The sequence below is a fragment of the Antechinus flavipes genome, chromosome 5 (genome assembly GCF_016432865.1).
Source record: "Antechinus flavipes isolate AdamAnt ecotype Samford, QLD, Australia chromosome 5, AdamAnt_v2, whole genome shotgun sequence".
NCBI lineage: Eukaryota > Metazoa > Chordata > Mammalia > Dasyuromorphia > Dasyuridae > Antechinus > Antechinus flavipes.
The window spans coordinates 129,961,082-129,983,505 of record NC_067402.1 but is presented as its reverse complement, the minus strand read 5'-3'; the positions used below and the strand labels follow the sequence as shown (position 1 = coordinate 129,983,505).

Genomic DNA, 22,424 nt, shown 5'->3' with positions numbered 1-22,424 from the left:
GTATTACATTGGCAGATCATATTTAATCCAGAACATTCCATAAACTATGCAACCCATAATACATCAAGAACCCCAGAACTTATAAATTGAATAACACAATGAAACCTTCAAAAAGATGGGGACATCTGGCTAAAACTCCAATTTGGCAAATTGCCAATTAAGTCCTATAAATTGAAAACTTAACAAAATTAGTTCCAAAGAGAAGTAAAAGACTAAATTATCCATATTAGTGAGATTAAGACATCAAGTATGACATTTTGTGTATTTAAATTCCTTGTCTCAGAAAAACAAATTCTCTGTGAAACACTTATTAAATACTTCTAATTTAGAAATAGGATTATGTTTATCATTATATAATAATTTTCTATGACATTATAACGGAGAAGTCAATTGTTTATAATGTTTGAACAGCTGTTGTGAAAATCAAATGAAATAATATGTAAAGCTCTTTGTAAACCTTGAAATACAATGTAAATGTTAGATATAATAATAATAATAAAAATAGCTCATACATATATTGTATTTTAAGCAAAACACTTTACATACATTATCTCATTTGATGCTAGCAATTTGTGAGACAGGTGCTGTTATTATGTCTATACTGTTGTTTTTATAAAACTTTGAAATCTACTTTCTCAGAAATATTGTGAATAATTCAGGATAATTTTGTATTAAGTGCATTATAATTTAGCTTTTATAAAGTACAGTAATATAAACTGTACCAGTGTTGTCAAGAAAAAGCTATACCCAATCTGATTGAGTAAATACATAGATATCATTCATAATTAAATTATCCTTTTTTTAAAAAAATCTCTTCTTAGATAAAAACATTACCCTTGCAATTTTGGTGATAAAAAAAATCCTCTATGTATACATATATTGTATTTAACATATACTTTAACATATTTAACACGTATTGGTCTACCTGCCATCTGGGGAAGGGGGTGGGAGAAGGATGGGAAAAGTTGGAACAGAAGATTTTGCAAGGGTCAATGCTGAAAAATTACCCATGCATATATCTTGTAAATAAAAAGTTATAATTAATTTTTTTTAAATCCTCTATCTTTCTAAGCATTTCAGAGATAAATATCTCGATTTGCATCTGAATTATGAATTTTTAATAATTTGGATATGAAAAAGTAAGCTTTTATTATTTTGACATAAATTAAACTATCTGCACATTATTTTATTTGTCCAATATTTAAGATCTTGTTATTTTTATATTGCAATAATCTTAAAGAATTAGATTTCTGTGATTTCTGCTTTTGTATACCATACCATACCAAGATAATTAAATCTGCTCAGATTAGAGGCGTCATATATAGAGTTAATATTTTGAAAACAGAAGCTAGAAAATAACTGCCCTGTGAAATATCTTGAATTTTCTTTTTTAAAGGTTGAAATGTACTGTTGGTCCTGCTATGAACCTGCATTTCAATGTATCCATCATTATTTCAAATGGTCGAGAAACAACAAAATTTAATTCCTTCTCTTATGTGGTAAGACCAAATATTACTCTTTTCAGAAAATGAATAATCAAATCTATTGCTACTGAAACAGTTTTGCTTCTGTTAACCATTAGTGATCTAAAATTAATAAGTATATTGTTTTAATTTTTGTTATGTTTCACATTCAGGATCCTGTAATAACAAATATTTCTCCAAGCTATGGCCCCAAGGCTGGTGGTACATTACTCACTTTAACTGGGAAATATCTAAACAGTGGAAATTCTAGACGTATTTCAATCGGTGGAAAGCCATGTATTTTAAAAAGGTGGTGTAAATATATTTTATTTATTTAATCAAATTAATTTGTCCCTGAATTTGAATGTTGAGCAATTGTCAAAAAGCAATTTTTGTGCAGAAAATTGGGCTTAAAAACTCTATTTGCTTTTATATTAAGTAAATTATTCTCTTTATATATTTCACTCTATTCATCTTTCTCCCTTTAGTATTATTTTTATTGATTTCCCCTTATCTTTTACTTTCAATTTTTGTCATTAATATGAGAGTTGCATAATCATCTATAAGATTGTGAAAACCAATAACTATGTAAATAGGAGTAACCATTCCCTTCAGATTTATAACTAATAATCCTAGATCACAAAAAGAAAAAAAGAGGGGGATGGAGTACAAGAAGTTATTTTTGCTCAGCAAAATTAGAATAGCACTAATAATTAAATACAGAAAAGATATGAATGACTAAAGGGCTTAAGATACCAACATTGCAAGAAAATAGGCTAACAGTTACACATACTATATTGCCAAGTTTTGATTCCACTGAACCATGATAAGCCTAGAATAAGGAGGTCCTTCTTAAATACTATAAGAGGTGGCAATGTACATTGGAAAAAGTAATAGACTTGGAATCATAACAGCCCTATAATTATATCCGGCTTCTGACACTTAATAGTACTGTGACCATGTCCAGTGCTATCAAGGTTCTTCTCTAAACCTCTGTTTCTTCATCTGTGAAATGAAGAAGCTAGTTTCTTGCTTTTTATGAGCATTAAATGATATAATGTATGTGAAGTGCTTTGTAAAGCTTAAGGTATTATATAGATGTTCAGTATTATTAGCCAGGTGAGAAATTACCTTTCAGAAACCATTGACTATGGCCAATATTCACCTTTATTCACATAATTTGAGAATGTTGTATTTAAAAGTATTTGTTCTCTTTAATGATCAATATCCATCCCTCTTAATTTTTTGTCCAGTGTGTCTCATAGCCTTCTAGAATGTTATACTCCTGCACAAACCATTCCAAGTGAGTACCCCATTAAAATGAAAATTGACTTAGCCAATCGAGAAGCCTACAGTTTTACATACAAAGAGGACCCTATTGTTCATGAAATCCATCCAACCAAATCTTTTCTTAGGTAAGTAAAAGTAAATGTGGAAAAATAATGACATGAGACTGCTATAGAATAATCAAGAGAAACTGCAATTTTATCTCTGTCTTTGTTGCTACTACATTTATTTTGCAGATGGCCTTCAATTTTTAAAAGGATTTCCTTCAGTTTCTGAGCACCATTTCCACCTACTCCATCAAATGTTTCCATTGATTTCGACAAAGCAGATTAACAGAGGAATGGAATATTTATATACACATAATGTATACCTACCAATACACATGTATTATCCGAATTTCTTTAAGATAATTTTACTTATACACTAATGTGGAACCACATTCATTTTTCCACCTTTCAACATATACTCACCCTGCCTGTCTTGAACACATCTTTTACGCAGGCCAGCTTCCATTTGAATCAGCAGCTCATTGAACCAAATCAATCTAGCTCATTTCTTTTGCAACTCTCCAGCTTTATAAGTCAAATAACAATGAAAAGCAGATTTATTTTAATTCTCTATCATGCAAATTCTTGAAAGCTATTTTTAAAAGTTTTCTTTAAAAGCTGAAATCCAACTTATTTTCAAAATTAATTCATATAGTCTAGCAAATCAGAAAGAATATATAATTCTTAAATTTGTGAGTTTTAATTTTAACTATATATACATCTATACATACATTTTCAAGAAACTAAGAAAGTTATTTCCATTAAACATCTTTAATCTTTTAATTAGACTGATTTTGTAATTATTTTTACTTTAAATCATAATCTATATGAATTTGCCTCTAAGCTCACTGAACAATAAAACAAGATGCTGTAATTTTCCTCAATATTATTTCCTCAGTATTTCCTATTTTATTTTTACTAGTGGAGGAAGCACAATAACAGGTTTTGGAAAAAACCTGAATTCTGCTAGCGTACCCAAGATGGTAATAAATGTCCCTGAAGTAGGAAGGAACTTCACAGTGGTGAGTACCTTTAGTGCTGCATATTCACTGTACTGAAATCTTACTCTACTTTACAACATTATAATTTTTTTATAATTAGTTGGCAATGTTTTACTAAAGCAGAATTATAAATTGGTAATGCAAATTATTGAAATCATTGCATAGCTTAAATTTTGTTTTTTATTTGTTTGATTTTTTTAAACTCCCAATCTTTGAACATAAATGATCATTTTAATCCTAAGGTCATATTTTTTGAAAGATAGTTAACAAAAGAAAGTGTGAAAGTTAAAAAAAATTGTACTTTCCTCTTTCTTTTCTTCTTTTTCTCCTCTCCCTCCTCTTCCTTCTCTTCCTCCTTTTTTCTGGATCTCATTCTAATTCTCTCTCCAAGTATTAGGTAAAAATGTCCTTTTTTCTCCAAGAAATGTCATGAAGTTATCCTGATCTCATCACAATTTATTTAATTTTTGTTGTGGAGCACATTTTTTTTTCTTGACCTCTCTACCTGCCCTATATCTCAGCTTTCTTAATATTTTAGGATGGCCTAATCCTGAAGAACATCTATCTTATTTTATTTACAGGAGCATGCAAAAATAAAATGACCAAATATGATGCCCTCCTAAAAGTTATTGACTTATTATATGTATTGTAGCCAGTTGCGTTTTTGTAGTCAATTCTTCTGTCTGTTTCATCCTATATGGAACAGTAAATCAATTAAATTTCTATTAGGACATCAGTAATGTTAGTGCTGATTTTAGGAATTTTCATGTTATAATTCCTGCCACAACTTTCACAGTAAATTTGAAATGAAAGTTGAAGATGATGCCTTTTCAGTTGTATCGTAATTGAGCAGATCATTGATTGAATTACAGCACTTTTTTTTTAAGATTTTCTATCCCAACATCTTTTGAGGATTAAAACCATCATATTCTTCAATTACTGAAACCAATTTTGTGCTAAATATGTCAAGTTGCATTACAAAACAATAAGGTCATCTCAAATGAGATTTCTCTTGACCTTCTCAATCAGTCACATTGCATCACCTCTGAAGTATTATTAGATTTTTATCATACTCCTGAGAGGCTGTGCTATGTCTAATGAACAAACAAGTGAGGTAAAGGACTCTGAAAATGATTCCAACATGTAGTCACAGAGTTCTGAATATCACTGCTGTTTAAATTAAAGGACATTTGTATTTAATATTAGAATAGAAGAATAATGAATTTGCAATAACAAATAAAAATATTTGTCTTTATGCATTCATGTATGTATTATATAATTTTTGTGTAGAAAACTAGAAAATTATAACCAAGTAAGACTATAGTCTAGTTTATTAAGTAATAACAAATTTTCCATCTTTTTCATAACCTATCGTTATACCTAAACAAAGAGTAGTCTGGTTTCATAGGAAACTGCCCATCATAAAGAAAGATAAGAATGTCATTGAGAGATGAAAATTCTGAGCTGTGTTGTATCTGGGGGGAAAAAAAGAAATCAAATTTCTATAGGTTCAATGACAAAAATGTTAGCACTGTAAGGGTTGAATCTCTTTTATATATTTATCAGTATTAGGGATTAAAAGATTCCATTTCATAGCACTTTGTTAAACTGCCTTACAAACAAAAGATATTTTGCTTCTGTATTATTTGTTGTCTGTGGAAACTGAGGGCAGAGATGATGAATTGGATCTATGGAAGCTTTTGGCCTCTGATGCTATGACTCACATCTTGAGTCATGTCAATGTCCATGCACAGTAACCTTACTATGCATCTAATTATTATTGTTAAAAAAAAAAAAAAGCCAAGCACTTTCTAACCAGACTGTTCATTGATTTATAAATGCATATTCTCCTTCAGTAGTCAGCATTTCAAAAAGTAGTTTTCAAATTCCTCAGTTTTATATATGAAATTACTGTTTTGACAGTAGAACTGCTCGTTTGTAGTTAATACAATTTCACTTCTCAAGCAGATGTAGGTAAAAAGCTTTGAATATCATGATGCTAATTTGGCATGGAGTCAAATTGTATTGTACATATTTAGAATAGGAAAAAGCAAATCCATATTCCAGTATTCTCCCAGTAGAGAAAGCATAGTGGGAGCCAGTGCTGGACATGGATGCACAAAGTCCTGCCTTCACTTTTCACCTCTGATAAATTTAGCTATGTGATCCTGTTTTTACATAAATGTGCCTCAGGCACCTCTTTAGAATGTAATCCACAAATTTAGAGATGATCTGCTATCTGGTTGGTATATGGAGTCCTTTAAGCTAAGAAACCACAGGTATAGACTGGAATGAGAGTTTTTTCTCTGGAATCCATGGACTTTTTTTTAAATTTGAGAACTATATGTTAATATTGTTTCCTTTCTTCATCCTATGTATTTTTTGACATTAAAAATATTGCTCTAAAAAAACAATCCATAGGATTCACTAGACTGCCTAAGTGTTCCATGGCACATTAAGAAAATGTTAAATGGGTAGTTAGATGGTGCAGTGAATAGAGTACTAGCCCTTGAAGTTAGGAGGATCTGAGTTCAAATTTGACCTCAGATACATAACACTTACTTTGTGACTCTAGGTAAGGTATTTAATTTCAACTGCCTCACCAAAAAAAAAAAATCAGAAAAACAAAACTAAAAAAAAAATATAAAGAAAATTAAAGAAAAGGTTAAGAACCCTTATCTAGAATGTCCTTCAGATTCCATGTAGTCCAACCCCTCTCATTTTAGAGATGAGGACATTAAAGTTCAGAAAGATTCAGTATTTTGCCAAAGGTCACACACCTTGTGAACCAAAGAGACAGCATTAGAACTCTAGCCCTTTAACTAAAGAGCCAATAGTCTCACAACCTCATGTACATATCAGTTCTCTCAGTCACCAAAATATCTGTGAATTGCTCACTATGAGTCATATACTATACTAGATACCAAGATATAAATAACAGGAATGAAATGATCCTTTCCTTAAGAATTTTTATTTTTATAAAGTTTTGATAAAATTTTATCATTTATAAAGTTTTGATAAAATCTGATGCTAATGGCTGTGGAAATTAATATTTCAGTCCATCTTAATTATATCTTTCTAAAAAATTTACCACATATGATTTTTATAATAAAATATCTGAGCACAATTCCAAGTTTCTTATTTTTGATTATTTATTTCCTAAGTAATTCCATATGTGGGTAAAAGATATCATGCTCCTTATAATTTTCTAAGAGAAAGAAATTAAAAGAGACTGACACTTGTTTTCATTGTCCTTGGGAAAGATCAGCCACTTTACCCATAAATATGCCACTTAGCATAACTACTCTGATCTAATTACCAGCAATAATAGGAAATCACATTTCCTAAGATGTCAGAAATCAGTCAGAGTTCTGATGTTTACTGAAAAAACTTCATAAAAAATCAGGACACAATTGGAATATAATCTGAAAGGGATATTTCTTCAATAATGGCAGTCAGTCAATAAACTTTTACTAAGCCTACTATGTGCCAGGTACTGTGCTAAGTATTGAAGATAACAAGAAAGGTAAAAGAGTCCCTGCTTTCAATTTAATGGAAGAGCCAACATGCACACTGTATACAAACAAGCTATAGACAGGATAAATTGGAAATAATCAATAGAAGGAAGGCATTAGAAAAAAAGGAGGAGGGAATCAGAAAACACTTCTTGTAGGTCAGATTTTAGCTGGGACTTTAAAGAAGCCAGGAAAGTCAACATAAGAAGGTAGAGCATTCTAAGATTGGGGGACAGCCAGAGAAAATGGCACAGACTTTGGGAATGGAATATTTGCCAATATGCAAAATTCTCCATTCTCTTTTATTTAAGTGACAGAAGATGAGGTAATATCCCCCCGTGTGTCCCTGTCTTATTTTCAAAGGAATAGAAAATAATTAGGTAAACCTAAACAGGAGGTCTAGCTTCAGAAATGACAGCATGGATTATGCTAGACAAGGCAAGCTTATCTAAGGCTTGTGTAGAAATAGCTTGCTCTATCTAGATAGGATTTAACATTAAGCAGTAAATTGGAGGTTTAAAAGAACAGTTTTAAGTTCTATATTGTAGTAAAATTTGAAAGTTATTATTGATATTGTTTACTTTTTTGATCTGCTTATTTACAGTGGCTAATTGTTTCTCACTACAGGCATGTAAGCATCGCTCTAATTCAGAGATAATCTGTTGTTCGACTCCTTCCTTACAACAGCTAAATCTGCAACCCCCCCTGGAAACAAAAGCTCTTTTCATATTTGATGGTATCCATTCCACTTACTTTGATCTCATTTATGTCCATAATCCTGTATTTAAGCCTTTTGAAAAGCCAGTGATGATCTCAATGGGCAACGAAAATGTACTAGAAATTAAGGTAAGAAATGCTTAAATGCTCCCTTAAATCACCAACGTGAGCCTAATTGGCTTTTTAGTTTTAAGAGTGAAATGATTGTATTCTTTAATTATAACACATTTTACATCAGCAAATAACTAAGCTCTGAAACACAAATCTTTTTGGCATATCATTAAAGAGAAGTGTTAATAGTGGACTATCTCTTTGTGAAGAATTGGGGGAGGGAAGTCTTTCTTATTATGTACATATAAAAAAGTAACAATAAGTGTTAGACCCAGATCCATTAAAAGCTCCCTGTGAATACATTATCCTGCAGATGTATTATATTTTCCTGAACTCCTAAATGTCCTAATTTAAAGATAAAATTTGACATTTTTGGTAAGTAAATCCATCATTTATAATTATCTCCTATTTTATAATCATTGAATTCAGTAATGAGGTGTGGTCATGTCAGAACAACCAATTAGTGAATGGAATTTGAATTGCCCTAAAAGTACATGAAACCCTTCATAGGTATTTTCCTCTGAATAGAAAGGAATAGTAAAAAATAAAGGCAATTTAAAAGAATTTTAGTGATCATCTAATCTAAACTGCTCTGTGAGCTTAGTTAAACCACTTATTTCTCAAAGCTTCAGTTTCTCATTTATAAAATGGAAATAATTATACCTATCTTACAATGTTGTTGTGAGTGTCAAATGAGAAAATAATTTGCAAGCTTTAAAGGCTTATAACTACCATCATTGACTTCATCATCATCTCCATTACTTATTATTTATTGAGAAAGAAACTGAGGCACAACGAGGCTAAATGATGAGAGTATGTTTAGCTAGTGATAGACCTGGGGAAAGATCTCAGGGGTGTTTTGTTTTTTGTTTTTTAAATGTAGCTCTAATTGATTTGGTCTTTAATATCCAAAAAAATGAACAAGAGGACCACAGGTATAACATGTTTTTATATTACCATTTGTAACTTATGTCACAGTGGCCAAATATATAAGCATCAGCAAACTGACTTAAATAATTAGAATTGATTTTTCCAAAGGATTACCTGGATTCCAGTATGAACACAAGTATTATCCTCTTTTGAGGTAAAATAGGCTATATTCCTTCATCTCCTAAGCATTGAAAATATTGTGAAACCAGAATTCTTTCTGGCAGTATTCTCTCATCTACATCATAAAATATTCTTTTAGATATGTGTACATGCATACACACATATGTACATACATGGGTTTGTTGGATTTTTTTTACAATAATTAAACAAGCACAGCATGAAATTAAATGGTAGCCTGCTTCAGTGAACAAACTGTTCTACCAAACCAGAGTTCTTTTATCTACTACTTTAATTAGTTTTAGAAAGGGGAAAAGAGCTTTTATCACATCTTTTTTTTCAATAAAACTAATCTAGTGTGACATATTTTGCATTCAACAAATTACTGTATTTGCCATTTGAAAGAATCCATTTGGTTCCTCGTAATGAAAACAAGAAGTTTTATGTGAGAATATTTTTATACTCAGGAAAATTGTATTTTTTAAGTTATTTCATCTATAATTTGAGGATTAGAGATAAATGGCCCTATTATCTTGTCCCTCTAAGCAAAACCTTATATAGAAAAGAGGAGTTCTTCTTCTCTAAGTTAATACTTCTCACTCAGGGCTCCCAAAACCTGCTTGACTAAGAAAAACATGATATGACATGATTTTCTTCAGAATCATTTAGCACTATTTCCATCATGGACAAAAAAGTCTATACAAATTGACACAAGGACTTTCATCTCATTTCCATAAAGTATTATTGTTTGGCTTGTCAGATGGTGAAAGAGCCTTCTATCCCATGGGATAAATCAAGAGAGATAGCTGGGGTTAGTGGGAGAGAGCAAAAAAAAAAAAACAAAAAACCTCATGCTTTTCAGGAATGTGTTCAAATATATGATTTTAATATCACAATACTACCTCCCAAATACTTTCCTTCATTTGAATTGAATTGAATCCAATTGAATTATATTTTGCTGAAAATTTGTGGTGAAAAACAGGATTCAGCTGAAGTGTTCTTATTCTAATACTGATCTTAGTCCTTTCTCAATTGTTGAGATCAAGCAAATTAAAATCTGTGCCTCTCTTTGAAACAGCAGAGGTGAATGAGTAGTGAGAAAGACAGTAAGAGAGGAAGCAATGTTTGCCACTCCCTGGGAAAAATTCACTGGTTTATTGTGAAGAAAAGCCTTTCATTTCATGCTATGCTTGTATAACTCCCGGGTAGGAAGTCGTGTATCTGTAATCAGTGATAGCATTTGGCACATAGTATGTTTATTTTATATTGCAATTATATTTATATGCTAATATATTCATTCATGATACTGTTATCTATGGAACTGGATCAAGAAAGGCAGTAGGGAATAATAGAGATATTGTATTTGCAATCTGGAAAGTGTAAATTGGAGTTTAACTCCAACTTTGTCTTGCTGTGCAACATTGAGCAACTTTTTGGACTGTTTTGATTATGTTTTCTCATCAATAAAAAATGTATCATAACTACCTGGCTTTCTATTTTCCCATGAGAAACACATTTAGTATTCTTAAACTGATATGTATCTAAGAGCTATTCTTGTCAAGGTAGGATTTGTTCATTGTCTCTGGAGAAGGCCATAGTATCCAAATAGGATATATAGGAATTTAGGAATGCCTTCGTGAAAGAGGTGAAATATTTGTCATCTCCACACTTCATCCAGCAGTGGCCACACTTTGTCCAGAAAGATCCCAACAGAATTGTACACTCAGTTGTTCTTCAACATAGACTTGAAACTTCAATAATATATTGTGTAGGTTATGACCAAAGCTGGAAATTAGACAATGCTAATTATGACTTTTTGTTTTATTTTTAATAAATTTTATTATTATACTAAATAGCTAGCATTAATATACTATACTCTATGCAAATTTAAGGTGTGCAAAGCATTTTTTACATGTTATTTCATTTCATTCTCACAACAGCCCTGGGAGGCAGGTGTTATGATTGTACCCATTTTGCAATTGAAGAAACTGAGCCAAATGGATTGAATGACAAGTATCTTAGGCTACATTTGAATACAGGTCTTCCTGAGTCCAAATCCAACACCCTAAGCACTGTACCATCTATCTACATTTTTTTTAATTTGACTGTTGTAAGCAATATAGTATACTTTTATCAACATGATTTTTTTTAAAAATGATATTAATTTTATTTAAATAAAATACTATTCATAGCAATGAGATTTTACAACTATGTGTCAGATAATTCTAGAATTCATTCTTTAAGTGAAATAAACATGCACAAGCTTCTGGTGATCAAATGAAAATAAAATAATGCCCAAGCAAACATTATATTATTTTTTTCCTAATTCTCTGGTATGTATTATAGTTACGCTCCTCTATTTTGCAAGTATTAATATTTTTATAGTATATCTTGCTGGAATTTGTTTCACAACAGGGTAAGCCCAGAGGGGAAATTCCAGAAGTTTGGCTAAATAAAAATAAAGTATAACAAATCAGATGTCCTAGTAGGTAGTCATACAGTCAATTGTTGAGAAGTCAGCTAGAGAGGACTAGATAGACAAGTAATTCTCTTTCTCCTCTCACCCCCCACTCCCGCCCCCAAAATCACACAACCTCAGAATTCCAAGAGATTCCTAGATCTAGTTCAATCTTTACCTTCATTACATTTCCACCAAGTAGTCATCCAGCTTCCACTTGAAGAATTCCAGAAAGGGAAGCCAACAATTCTGAAAGGCAGTTAGTTTACCTCTAAGGAAGCTACAATTTTTAGAAATAATATTGAACTCAAAATGCTATTCTACTAAATTCAACCCATTATTATGAGTTAGTTTTCCCTGCTGGAATCAAGTAAAATAAGTCAATTTTCTCTTCAATGTGATATTCCAAATATTTGAGGATAATTCTTATGTACTCATCTCTTCTTTCTTAAACTAAGTACAGGCTCCCCTTTCTCCAACTAATTGTTGCATAGCATCATCTCAAGGTACTTCATCTTCCAAACCATCCTCTTCCATAATCATTCCGGATTCATAACATTATATAAGATAATAGTTCTCAAGTTTGAAGAACCTTGGAATTTATCTATATCAACCTTTCATTTTACAGATGAAGAAACTAAATGTGGGAGAATTACTTGAGTTGTCAAAGGCCACAGAGGAAACAAATAAAAGAACCAAGATTCAAACTCAGGGCTTCTAATATCATTGTTTTTCTTAAAATGATATGTTCAGGACAGGGCAAAATGCAATGGATTTTCTGTTTCTATTGATCTGGAAATTATGCTTCAATTAATGTCTGAGATAGTCTAAGATAGTTTGAAGTGTTTTGTTTTTGGTTTTTGGTTTGTTTTTGTTTTTGTTTTTTTTTTTTTTTTGTTTGTTTGTTTTTTGCCTGACCCTCCAGACTTTCTTTACCATGCTCCCATGTTTCCTCATACTTCTAGCTCTTCCTTGCCCAACCCATTTAAGCTTCATTTTACATGTTTACTTTTCTTGTTAGGATTGCTTTTTAATGGCAGGGACTGCTTCTATTTGTATTTGTACTCCCTGCACTTAACACATAGTAAACACAATAAATACTAGCTGACTTATTTTTTTTATTATTATACTGCTGACTTTTAAAATTTTTATTGAGAACTCCTTTTTGATCAATAGTCTTCTCTTTAAAATATGCCCCTTTTCTCATTCTCTACTTAGAAAGTCATCCTTTATAAACAAAGAATTTTTTTAAAGAAAGAAAGAAAAGAAGAAAAAATCAATGCAGGAAAATGAACCAGCACATCAACCAAACATAGTTGTATGTTCAATGGCCCCAATTCTGGAAAGAAAGAAGGGGAGCATATTTTTCTCATTTCCTCTTCTGGGACAACATTGGTCTTTTTGTTGTTTTTCTTTCCATCTGCATTGTTATAGCCATTTTCTCTTCAATATAACATTCCAAATATTTGAGGATAGTTCTTATGTACTCTTATCTCCTCTTCTTTAAACTAAGTACCTGCTCCCATTCCTCATCTATAGCCATTGTGCATACCATTTTTGTGATTTTGTTATTTAAATTTTCATCAGTTCCTATTTCACATGTTTTCCCATTCTTCTGTGTATTCTTCTTAGTCATTGTTTCTTGTGAAACAGTAATATTCCATTACCTTTATATTTAGACATTACTCACTAGCCTGGTATCTACTTTGTTTCTAGTTCTTTGTTACTACAAAAATATTTTGGTGTATATATAAGATCTTTCTATCTTTGACTCCTTGGGTACATACCTGACTGCTGTTTTAAAATAAAAAGTAGACCTGTGATTCATTTTGTGTAGAGAACTCCCAGATGGCAAAACTCTCAACAAATACAGGTTACAGCACATTTTCTGCAACTTAAAATCTTAAAGAGTTAGTTATCCAAGGTCATAAGGGTTTTGCCAAGGGACAATGCAATAGATAGAATATTGGACCTAGACTCAGTAAAACTGGAGTTGTGGTTGTCTCAGATACTTATCAGCTGTATTTTCCGGGTCAATTCATTTTAACTTCTCTTTGACTCGGTTTCTTCAACTATTAAATGGAGATAATAATAGCACCTACCTCACAAGGTTTTTGTGAGGATCAAATGAGATAATATATATAAAAGTACCTAGCACAATGTCTGGTGCATAGTAAATCCTACATAAAATCTTATTTCCTACACTTAACCTTCTACCAAGGAATACCTGGGCAATATGTCAGAGGAAGAACTTGAACCTGGATCTTCCTGTCTCAAAGCCAGCTTTCTATCCAGCATACCATACTATTTAATATATATTTAGTGAACTTCAGACATAGATAACAGGGTGAAAAAAAAAACGAAGGTAGGAAAATACGGAACATATATGGGAAAATACAAGCTATAATTCAGTTTAGTTGTAACACTGAGTGGACAATAGGGATGTATGACATAAGACTAAGAGAGTAGACACAGTGTTGAGGGCAGGGATTACAGATTAAGGAGTTTGAACTTTATTGATTAGGTAATAATACCTATAATTGGAGGTAATAGAAAGATATTAGGCATTTTTGAGAAAGGTGACATGACACTATAGGCTACCACAGGGGCAAATAAGTAGACAGAGTTTGAGATTATACAAAGGACTTGGTCCAAAAGGAGTGAGCAGAAACAGGAAAAGCCTGGAAAAAATGGACTTGAAGAGGAGATAACACAAAGAGATCAGTAATAGAAGCTCCATAGCTAGATGGAATATGTTTTGGGCCAGAATTCTGAACTTGAAACAAAGGATTCTTACAAGGTACTAAGTCAGTGGAATTGATAGAGACAAATAGTTATCTAATTTAGTATAGTTCAGTATGATTGATTTAATCCTACAAGGAGATGTTATGGGCCAGAACTTGAAACAAGGTACTAAGTGGAATTGAGGAGACAATGGTTAAATCTAGTTTAGCATTGATTTAATCCTATAACAAATAATGATTTCCTAATGATATTATGATTGGTGTCTATTCAGTATGGGGCATATAAACAAGAAGCTCTCAAGGCCAGAAGGACAAGTGCACTAAAAGCTCTCAGAGGCTGAGACAGATTCGTTCCATCACCCTCCTTTGTAGTGGCTGCAGTCTGAAGCTCAAACCCTTGGAATTCTGAGAGATTCAGAGGCCAGAGAAGGAGGCAGGAGCTCAAGCTCTTGGAACCGAGACTACAGAAGGCCTTTAAGAAAGCTAACCGGGCCCCAGGAAAGGAGACAAGACTTTGAAAGAGACAATAAAGGATTTGGACTTTAACACCTGACTGCACTTATGGTGATTACTGAACTGAAACGAAGGCTACCTCCAGAGACCCCAAGAAAACCTCAACAGAGAATATTACATTTTAGAGAGAATATTACAGGAACAGAGCAAGGTTTTGGTCATTTTAGCTTTAAAGAACCTCTTCTTATTCAAATGTTATGTCTTCCTGTCATTTAGAAGCAGGATCCCTAAATCTGATTCCTTTTCACTAGCTAACTCTTAGGGATTGAATAGGTCCCTGGAAGGGCATGTTATATAGATTAGAGAAGGAATGTTTTCGTATTTCCCAAACTGAGGAGAGAGTAGTAATCCATTCTGGGACCTGAAAGAAAATATAGCACTTTAAGTCCTAACAAAGAGGAATCCAAAGAAAAATGGAACTTGATACTTAGCTGAAATTACTCAGGTTTAGGAATTCATAGATATCTGTTAGAACTAGCCTCAGAGTATGAATGGGTATCAAGAATTGTCTTGTTACTGAGTTTCTCAGTCCCTTATTCTATTTGAATCTTTCTTTGCTTCCATCTCAAAGTTCAGGCCAACCTACATGTCAATTCTAATCTTAGGCAGATTGTGCAGATCTCAAAAGATATTGAATTTAAAGTAATGAGTCTAATTCTTGTGACTGATGTTCTCATGCCTCTTTCTCAAATCCTATCTTTGGCTCTTGACATAATCCTGCCCACTCTTTGGCCCAATCTCTTTGACTCTTTTAGTTCTGGATTATTATTTTTATTCTATACCTTTTTTCCTACCTCAATAAAGAACACCTGTCTCTTCCTCTGTACCTCAGATGCTTTCCCAAACTTGAGCTCTGACTTTGGGGAGTTTATTGGGCTTATCATTAGACTTTTTTTTTTTTTACCAGCTCAATTCCTAGTCTAAGTTTATTTGTTCTACCCAGGCCTCTAGTCACTTAGATCCTGGCATTATAGTGGTGAAACCATTGCAAAAAGAAATGTTAGCCAAAGTGAGGAAGGAGAGAGTGATTTCTGACACAAGGTGAAGTGACATTGATTTCTGTTACACAAAGTATTCATCTTCACATTACATGCAAACTCATTGTGAGAGGGGATATGTCCATTATCCTGGTCGACAGGGAAGTAGTTTTAATTGTTGTTCAGTCTGATTTCTACCGAGTCACATGATGAATTTCATCATCCTGTTTTTAGACATTAATCATTTTAGAACAAAACAGACCATTGGTTGTTTTTCATATATGTGACTTATATTTTCCAGTTTCTGCCTGTTTTTCATACTTTCAAAGCAATTTCATGAGCTTTTTTTTTTCTATTTCTTTTCTTTTCTTTTTTTTTCATCTCAAGGTTGGGTGGAGATTTATGTTGTTTGCTTATCATAAGTTTCTCAGTTTTTTGTGGATAAAAAAAAGTAGCTCTACCCAGTCTGGGATTCATTTTTCTTAAGCCGCATATTTATTTGGCAGTATTGTTAGCTCCTTATTTGAAGAGTTCTAGGACTTCAAAGAATGAGTATTTGTAAATGTAGATATAATGTATTCTTCCCTTCCCCCACTTTAGTTATTATCTAGCCAAGAAAGCCACATTTTTATTCTCTCATAAATCAAGCTCCCTAACTCTAATCTTTTCAGTTACCCTTCTCTGAATTCTCTTCAATATGTGAATGCATATCTCAGAGCTAACCAACAAGTTGTCAGTTGAGGCCCTTTGGTGGCGAAGAGTTAAATTTATGGACCTCTCATTAGATTGCCTTCTGTATTGGACCCAGTTCAGTGAAATATTCACATTGCCTAATATTCATTTAACATACATGATCTTTTCATTAGAAAAAAGTTGTATTTATATGTATCTTACCTAAACCCTAGTTTATCACAAAGAAGTATTTTCTCTGAGCCCTTTTTTATTAAGATAACAATAAAATCTGTCATATCTATTTATTCTGGTTGACTTAAAAACAAAATGAGAGTATATTTAAAATATATATAATCACATTTTTAAAAATATTCTTTCATAGTTCTTTTCAAGGTTTTTTTCATGTTTGCTGTGGTATGGTTTTGTCACATTTAAAGTATATTAATAGGCATATGTATATATATAAAGGTTAAGAAAAGTAGTTTCTATTAACACATCTTTCCTCAAATTAATAGTAGTTCCTTTAATAGGTGGGTGCTATCTTCAGTTCTGGTAGCCTAATAATGTGCTTGTGGCTATTTCTTTGTTCCCAAATCTATTTTTTTGGTTTCTTTAATACACCATATAATGGCATGGCATATTGAATAGAGAGCACTACCTGTGTGACCTTGGACAAGTCATTTTATCAGTGTTCTAGGAGTACCTCTGTAACTGAATTGTAGAAAGGTGACAACCTGCATTGGTAGAAAAGGATTTCTTCACCTGGGAGTTCCTTGTCCCAATGAAATCATAGATTTAATCCCTTTTTTAAAATAGCAATTAAGTGTATAACCCAAAAAGTCAAAGATAGAAATCAGATATATATATATATGTGTGTGTTTATATATATATTACATACATATGTGCACACATGTATACATACATATATATATGTGTGTGTGTGTGTGTGTGTGTGTGTGTGTGTGTATTAGTAACAAAGTATTTTGTAGTAAAAAACACCTAGAAACAAAGGAGTTCAGTCCTAATCTTCCTAATGTGTCAAGGTAATGAAGAAAGCAAGCAACCAAATATGTGTCATTGAATCAAGTGCAATCTCAGGATTTTTTTCAAAAAAGTAAATATACATGGAAATGTAAAAATGCAAGTTAGCAGAAAACTTTTTAAGAAGCTGCTTAAAAAGTTCTGTCTGCCCTCTCTATTAGGCTGACATTAGCACCTAAAGTAGTCCTAAAAAGCAATAACTTGTTCAGCATTTCAAGGATACATGACTTCATTAGTATCGGTGCCCCCATCATTGGCACAGATTAAAATATCTCTCTGCTTTATTAGACAGCAGGCATAAATTGGACCAAAAAATTCCTTCACCTAGTGTCCAATTTTCTGTTGAAGAAATAGTCTATGAGGCTCTGTTCAGCTACAGAGGTAGGATTCTAGGATGGGTATCTTCAAACTTAGCTAGGTTTGCCCTCATAGTGTGTGTGTGTGTGTGTGTGTGTGTGTGTGTGTGTGTGTGTAAACCCAGATTCAAATAATAGTAACTGGGTTCAAGTTCTGCTCTGGCAGAGTATCACTTGGAGTAAAACACTTATGATCCCTCAGTTTCTCCATCTGGAAAAGGAATAGCTTGGGTCAGATGGCCTCTAAGGTCCCTTCCAGCTCTAAAGCTATAATCCTTTGAAACCTTTCCAGCCTGGGAGAATCATAGCAAACATGGAAAAAAAAACTTGAAAAGTACTATAAAAAAGTAATTTCAAATATATGTGTATATATACACACACACTCTCATTTCATTCTCAAGTCAACTATAATAGGTTGATATGACAGGTCTTATTGTTATCTTCCTTGAAAAAAGGACTCGGAGAAAAATGATACTTTCATTCTGTATTAATAGAGGCATTGTGGAGTAGGCAGCTAGGAAGCATGACATGGTGCTGGACTTGGATTCAAGGAGACCTGAATCCTGCCTTAAATAGAATTTGTATGACACTGTATTTTAGCCTTGGTTTTCTAATCTGTAAAATGGGATAATAGCATCTATTTCACAGGGTTTTTGTGAAAGTAAAGAAGATTTTATATATATATATCTTTACAAACTTTAAAACACCATGTAAAGACTATTGCTAATAGTAGCTAAAATATTAGCAGCAGGAAAAAAAAAAGTACTGGACTTGTGTCAGGAAAAGTCTGATTTAAATGCTGGCATGTATCACTTATTAGCTATGTGTTCCCAGGCAACACGTTTATGATCTCTGAGCCTCCATTTCCTCTTCTGGAAAAAGGAGATAATAATCCTTCCAGGGTTGTTATCGTGAAAGTACTGTTTTAAAGAGTCATAGAAATGTGAACTACAGCTACAAGTAGAGAATAAATGCTTTAATTTCTGGGATGCTGATTTAAAGTGTTCACTATGAATAAGTGAATTGAATTAAGGAAGGAAGGAAAAAAGGGAGGCTAATATATTCCACCTATGAACTAAGTCCAAAAAATAGGCTTTAATTTTACAGTATTTTTGTAATATACCTCAGTTGTGAACATTCCTGGTAGCTGTTGAAGATCTAAAGGATACTAATGAACAACATCTTTTTTTCTTTTCTTCCAGGGAAATGATATTGACCCCGAGGCAGTAAAAGGTGAAGTGTTAAAAGTAGGAAATAAAAGCTGTGAGAATATCCGCTTGCACTCTGAAACAGTCTTATGTACAGTCCCCAGTGACCTGCTGAAACTGAACAGCGAGCTAAATATAGAGGTGGGATTCCTGAATTACTTTCATGTTTATTAATAAGGATGCCAGTGTAATTATGTCACTTGCTACCTTAAAATACATCCTAAAAGCTCATTTGTATGTTAACTTAAGTTCATCAAGGCAATCTGGATTCTTGGTTGTGAGTTGACAAATAGTAGGTTTGAGTTGCATTGTCCCCCTACCAGTTAAGCTCATTTTCTGAAGCCTGGCTGAGGCAACATTTCCAAATAGCAAGTAACAAGATTTCCTAGACAATAGCAAGATCTGTCAGTAGGTCTTAAAGTCTCATTAAATAAATGACCTCCACAAAGTTTTATTTAACAGATGACCTCTTAGCTAGTTCCTGACAGTCCAAATCAGTCACTCCCACTCTATTTTTCTCTTTATGGGTTTCTGAGACAGTATGCAACTGACAGCTACAGATTCTCCTTGGGAGTCCCCTCCATGGAGATCTCCTGGTCCTAATCCTTAGCATATTCTAAATTATATTATAGTTTTGTGTGCATTTTATCATTTCTATTAGATTATATACCCCTTGAGGGCAAGGAGCTTTCCAGACTGTGGAAGACCTTGAATATCAGCCCAAAGTCTCTACAAATTTGTCCATAACATATCTCCATCTCTAACTTCAGCCATCTCAACATGACCAGTAAATTAAAAGCAGCCCCTCACAAAATGAATAAAAATAAAAAGATCTTGGGAATTACTGGACAATAATATTGCCAGTTAAACTATAAAATGAAAAATTTATATTTATGTTATTAATTTATTCTCAGCAAAGAGGTGAATGTATAACTGTTCTTAAAATCTATTAGAAAAGCTATAAACTGAATAAAGGTCAAGAAAGCAAGAAAAAAAGCACTAAAGGTTAACACTTGGTCTCATAGATTGGAATTCACTAGCCCCAAGTCTTTGCAAAGAAAGCATCTGAAGTGGACTTGAGATTATATTGGTCTAAGTGTCTCTCAAGTGAGGAAATTTCCTCTACCAGTCAGTATAGGTCAGTAGTTTCTCTGCAACTCAGTCTTAGAGAGTTGCCTAAAGTGCAAGGAACTTAATCCCTCAGTCAATATGCCAACTAGGGCCCAGGAATCCCTGGTTTCCATGTTGCTAATAAGCAAACATCTCTCAAGCTTCTACTGTATGCAAAGCATTATGCCAGGTACCAAAGGAAATTCAAAAATAAATGAGAGTGCTAAAAACCTAGTACTGTAAAGAAAATAAGAAAAAGTAAAAAAAATAATATAAAAATAATATACTTAATGCATAGGGAAGATACAAAAGAAAATTTTCTGACAGCTCTGAAGAGAGGATTACTTCCCTTCTGAGTAGATGAAAGAAAGCTTCCTGAAAAAGGTAACAACTGAGTTGGATATTAGAAGACAAATTGTATTTCAAGCAGGTCAGAATGATGGAGCAAATACTTTCCAGGAATAAGGACAGTATATGAAAACGGAAGGGCACAGAGAGAAGAAATACAGAATAATAAGTTCAAGGAATGGTAAGTAAGTCTAGCTGGCAGAGGCATAAAAAAACCTTTTAAAAAAGTAAGGTGACATAAGCTAAAAAAAAAATCAGATTCTAAAGATCAAAAACTAAGGATTTTATTTATTTATTTATTTATTTTGCTAGGCAAAGGGGAGCAAGTAAAGGAACTTGAGCAGTAGAATGACCTGACCAAACATAAACTTTTATCATTTGTTGAGCTGTAATGCAATATACAATGATGTCTTAACAACATGTAAAATTCAAAGAGGTCAAATTACACACAATTCATATAGTCTTTCAGTTCATAAGTTAAATTAAGATGGAGATGTACATTCAATGACAATTAGAGAGACAAGAAAAAATTGAAGAAACCTACTTTCAAAGTCTGCAGGAGATAATGCCATCGCCAGAAGTAATTACAATAATGTTCATATACCATATTACTCTCAGAAATAATAAGCTCAGTTTATTGAATATATTGTAAACAAAATTCCATGTATATTATGCTATTTCTTTATTTTTTTCATTGTAGTGGACGCAAGCAGTTTCTTCTACTGTGCTTGGAAAAGTGATAGTACAACCAGATCAGAATTTCACAGGACTCATTGTTGGAGTCGTCTTGATATCATTGTTGCTCTTGTTATTACTGGGGCTTTTTCTGTGGCTGAAAAAGAGGAAGCAGATTAAAGGTGCATCTTTTCTCTTTCTTTTTTTTAAGGAGAGAGAGGGAAAACTTTGGAAAGTTAATTCCATTTCAGACAGTCTACATATTTACAGCAGTATTCTTCAAAGACATCTACATTCCACTTACTCCAAGATGTTAATGAGAACCTAAAGCTTGTATCAAAAACATTTTATTTTTAGTTTTAGAGTTTATCATCATTGACCCAGAACAGAGAAGTCTTTAACAAACTCTTTTTTTTGTTTGTTTATTTTAAGATCTGGGCAGCGACTTAGTTCGCTATGATGCAAGAGTACACACTCCTCACTTGGATAGGCTTGTAAGTGCCCGAAGTGTGAGCCCTACCACAGAAATGGTTTCAAATGAATCTGTAGACTACAGAGCAACTTTTCCAGAAGGTATATTTCAGTTTATTGTTCTGAGAAATACCCATGTATGTACTTCAAGATGGATTTTTTTTTCCTTCCAGCTTTTACATGCAACTTTCCAACAAGAGTTTGATAAATTTTAATTTAGAACCAGACCCATATCTCATTACATTTTTAGGGCCTTTCAGCTATTCTCCCCGAGAAAAGTGAACCATGAAATCACAAGGGAACAGGTATTTCATTATTGTTTGAGAAGCACATGAAAAAGTTTTGAGGCTTCTCGAGACTAAATTAGGAGCATTAGGGTGTTTCGTGGGGCTAGAGAACTGGTCTAAGCATCAGGAAAATCTGGGCTCAAGTCACTTATAAAGGTCTCATGAGCCTAGGCAAGTCATTTAACCTCTCAAAATGACAAAGCTCTTGCTGATTTCAATGGACAAAGGGAATTATCTAACATCAATGAAATCACAACTCCCATTTTTTTCCTTTAATTGAAAAATTAAGTCAGGACAGATAAGATCAAAATGACATTTGAGTCAAATGTAACTTGCCATTACTTGGCCTTTTTTTTTACCTTATGCAAAGATCTAT

General features: G+C 32.8%; 1 protein-coding gene across 1 annotated transcript in view; it reads left to right on the top strand.

Annotated features, from left to right (window-relative positions):
- Positions 1 to 22,424, top strand: part of MET (MET proto-oncogene, receptor tyrosine kinase) — a 154,792-nt gene that overhangs the window by 105,201 nt on the left and 27,167 nt on the right. The window contains exons 7-14 of the mRNA XM_051962768.1: positions 1,397 to 1,499; positions 1,637 to 1,773; positions 2,717 to 2,878; positions 3,720 to 3,819; positions 7,941 to 8,159; positions 19,152 to 19,298; positions 21,316 to 21,472; positions 21,723 to 21,863. Of these exons, the coding sequence (XP_051818728.1) occupies positions 1,397 to 1,499; positions 1,637 to 1,773; positions 2,717 to 2,878; positions 3,720 to 3,819; positions 7,941 to 8,159; positions 19,152 to 19,298; positions 21,316 to 21,472; positions 21,723 to 21,863 (1,166 nt within the window). The remainder of the gene's footprint in view (positions 1 to 1,396; positions 1,500 to 1,636; positions 1,774 to 2,716; positions 2,879 to 3,719; positions 3,820 to 7,940; positions 8,160 to 19,151; positions 19,299 to 21,315; positions 21,473 to 21,722; positions 21,864 to 22,424) is intronic.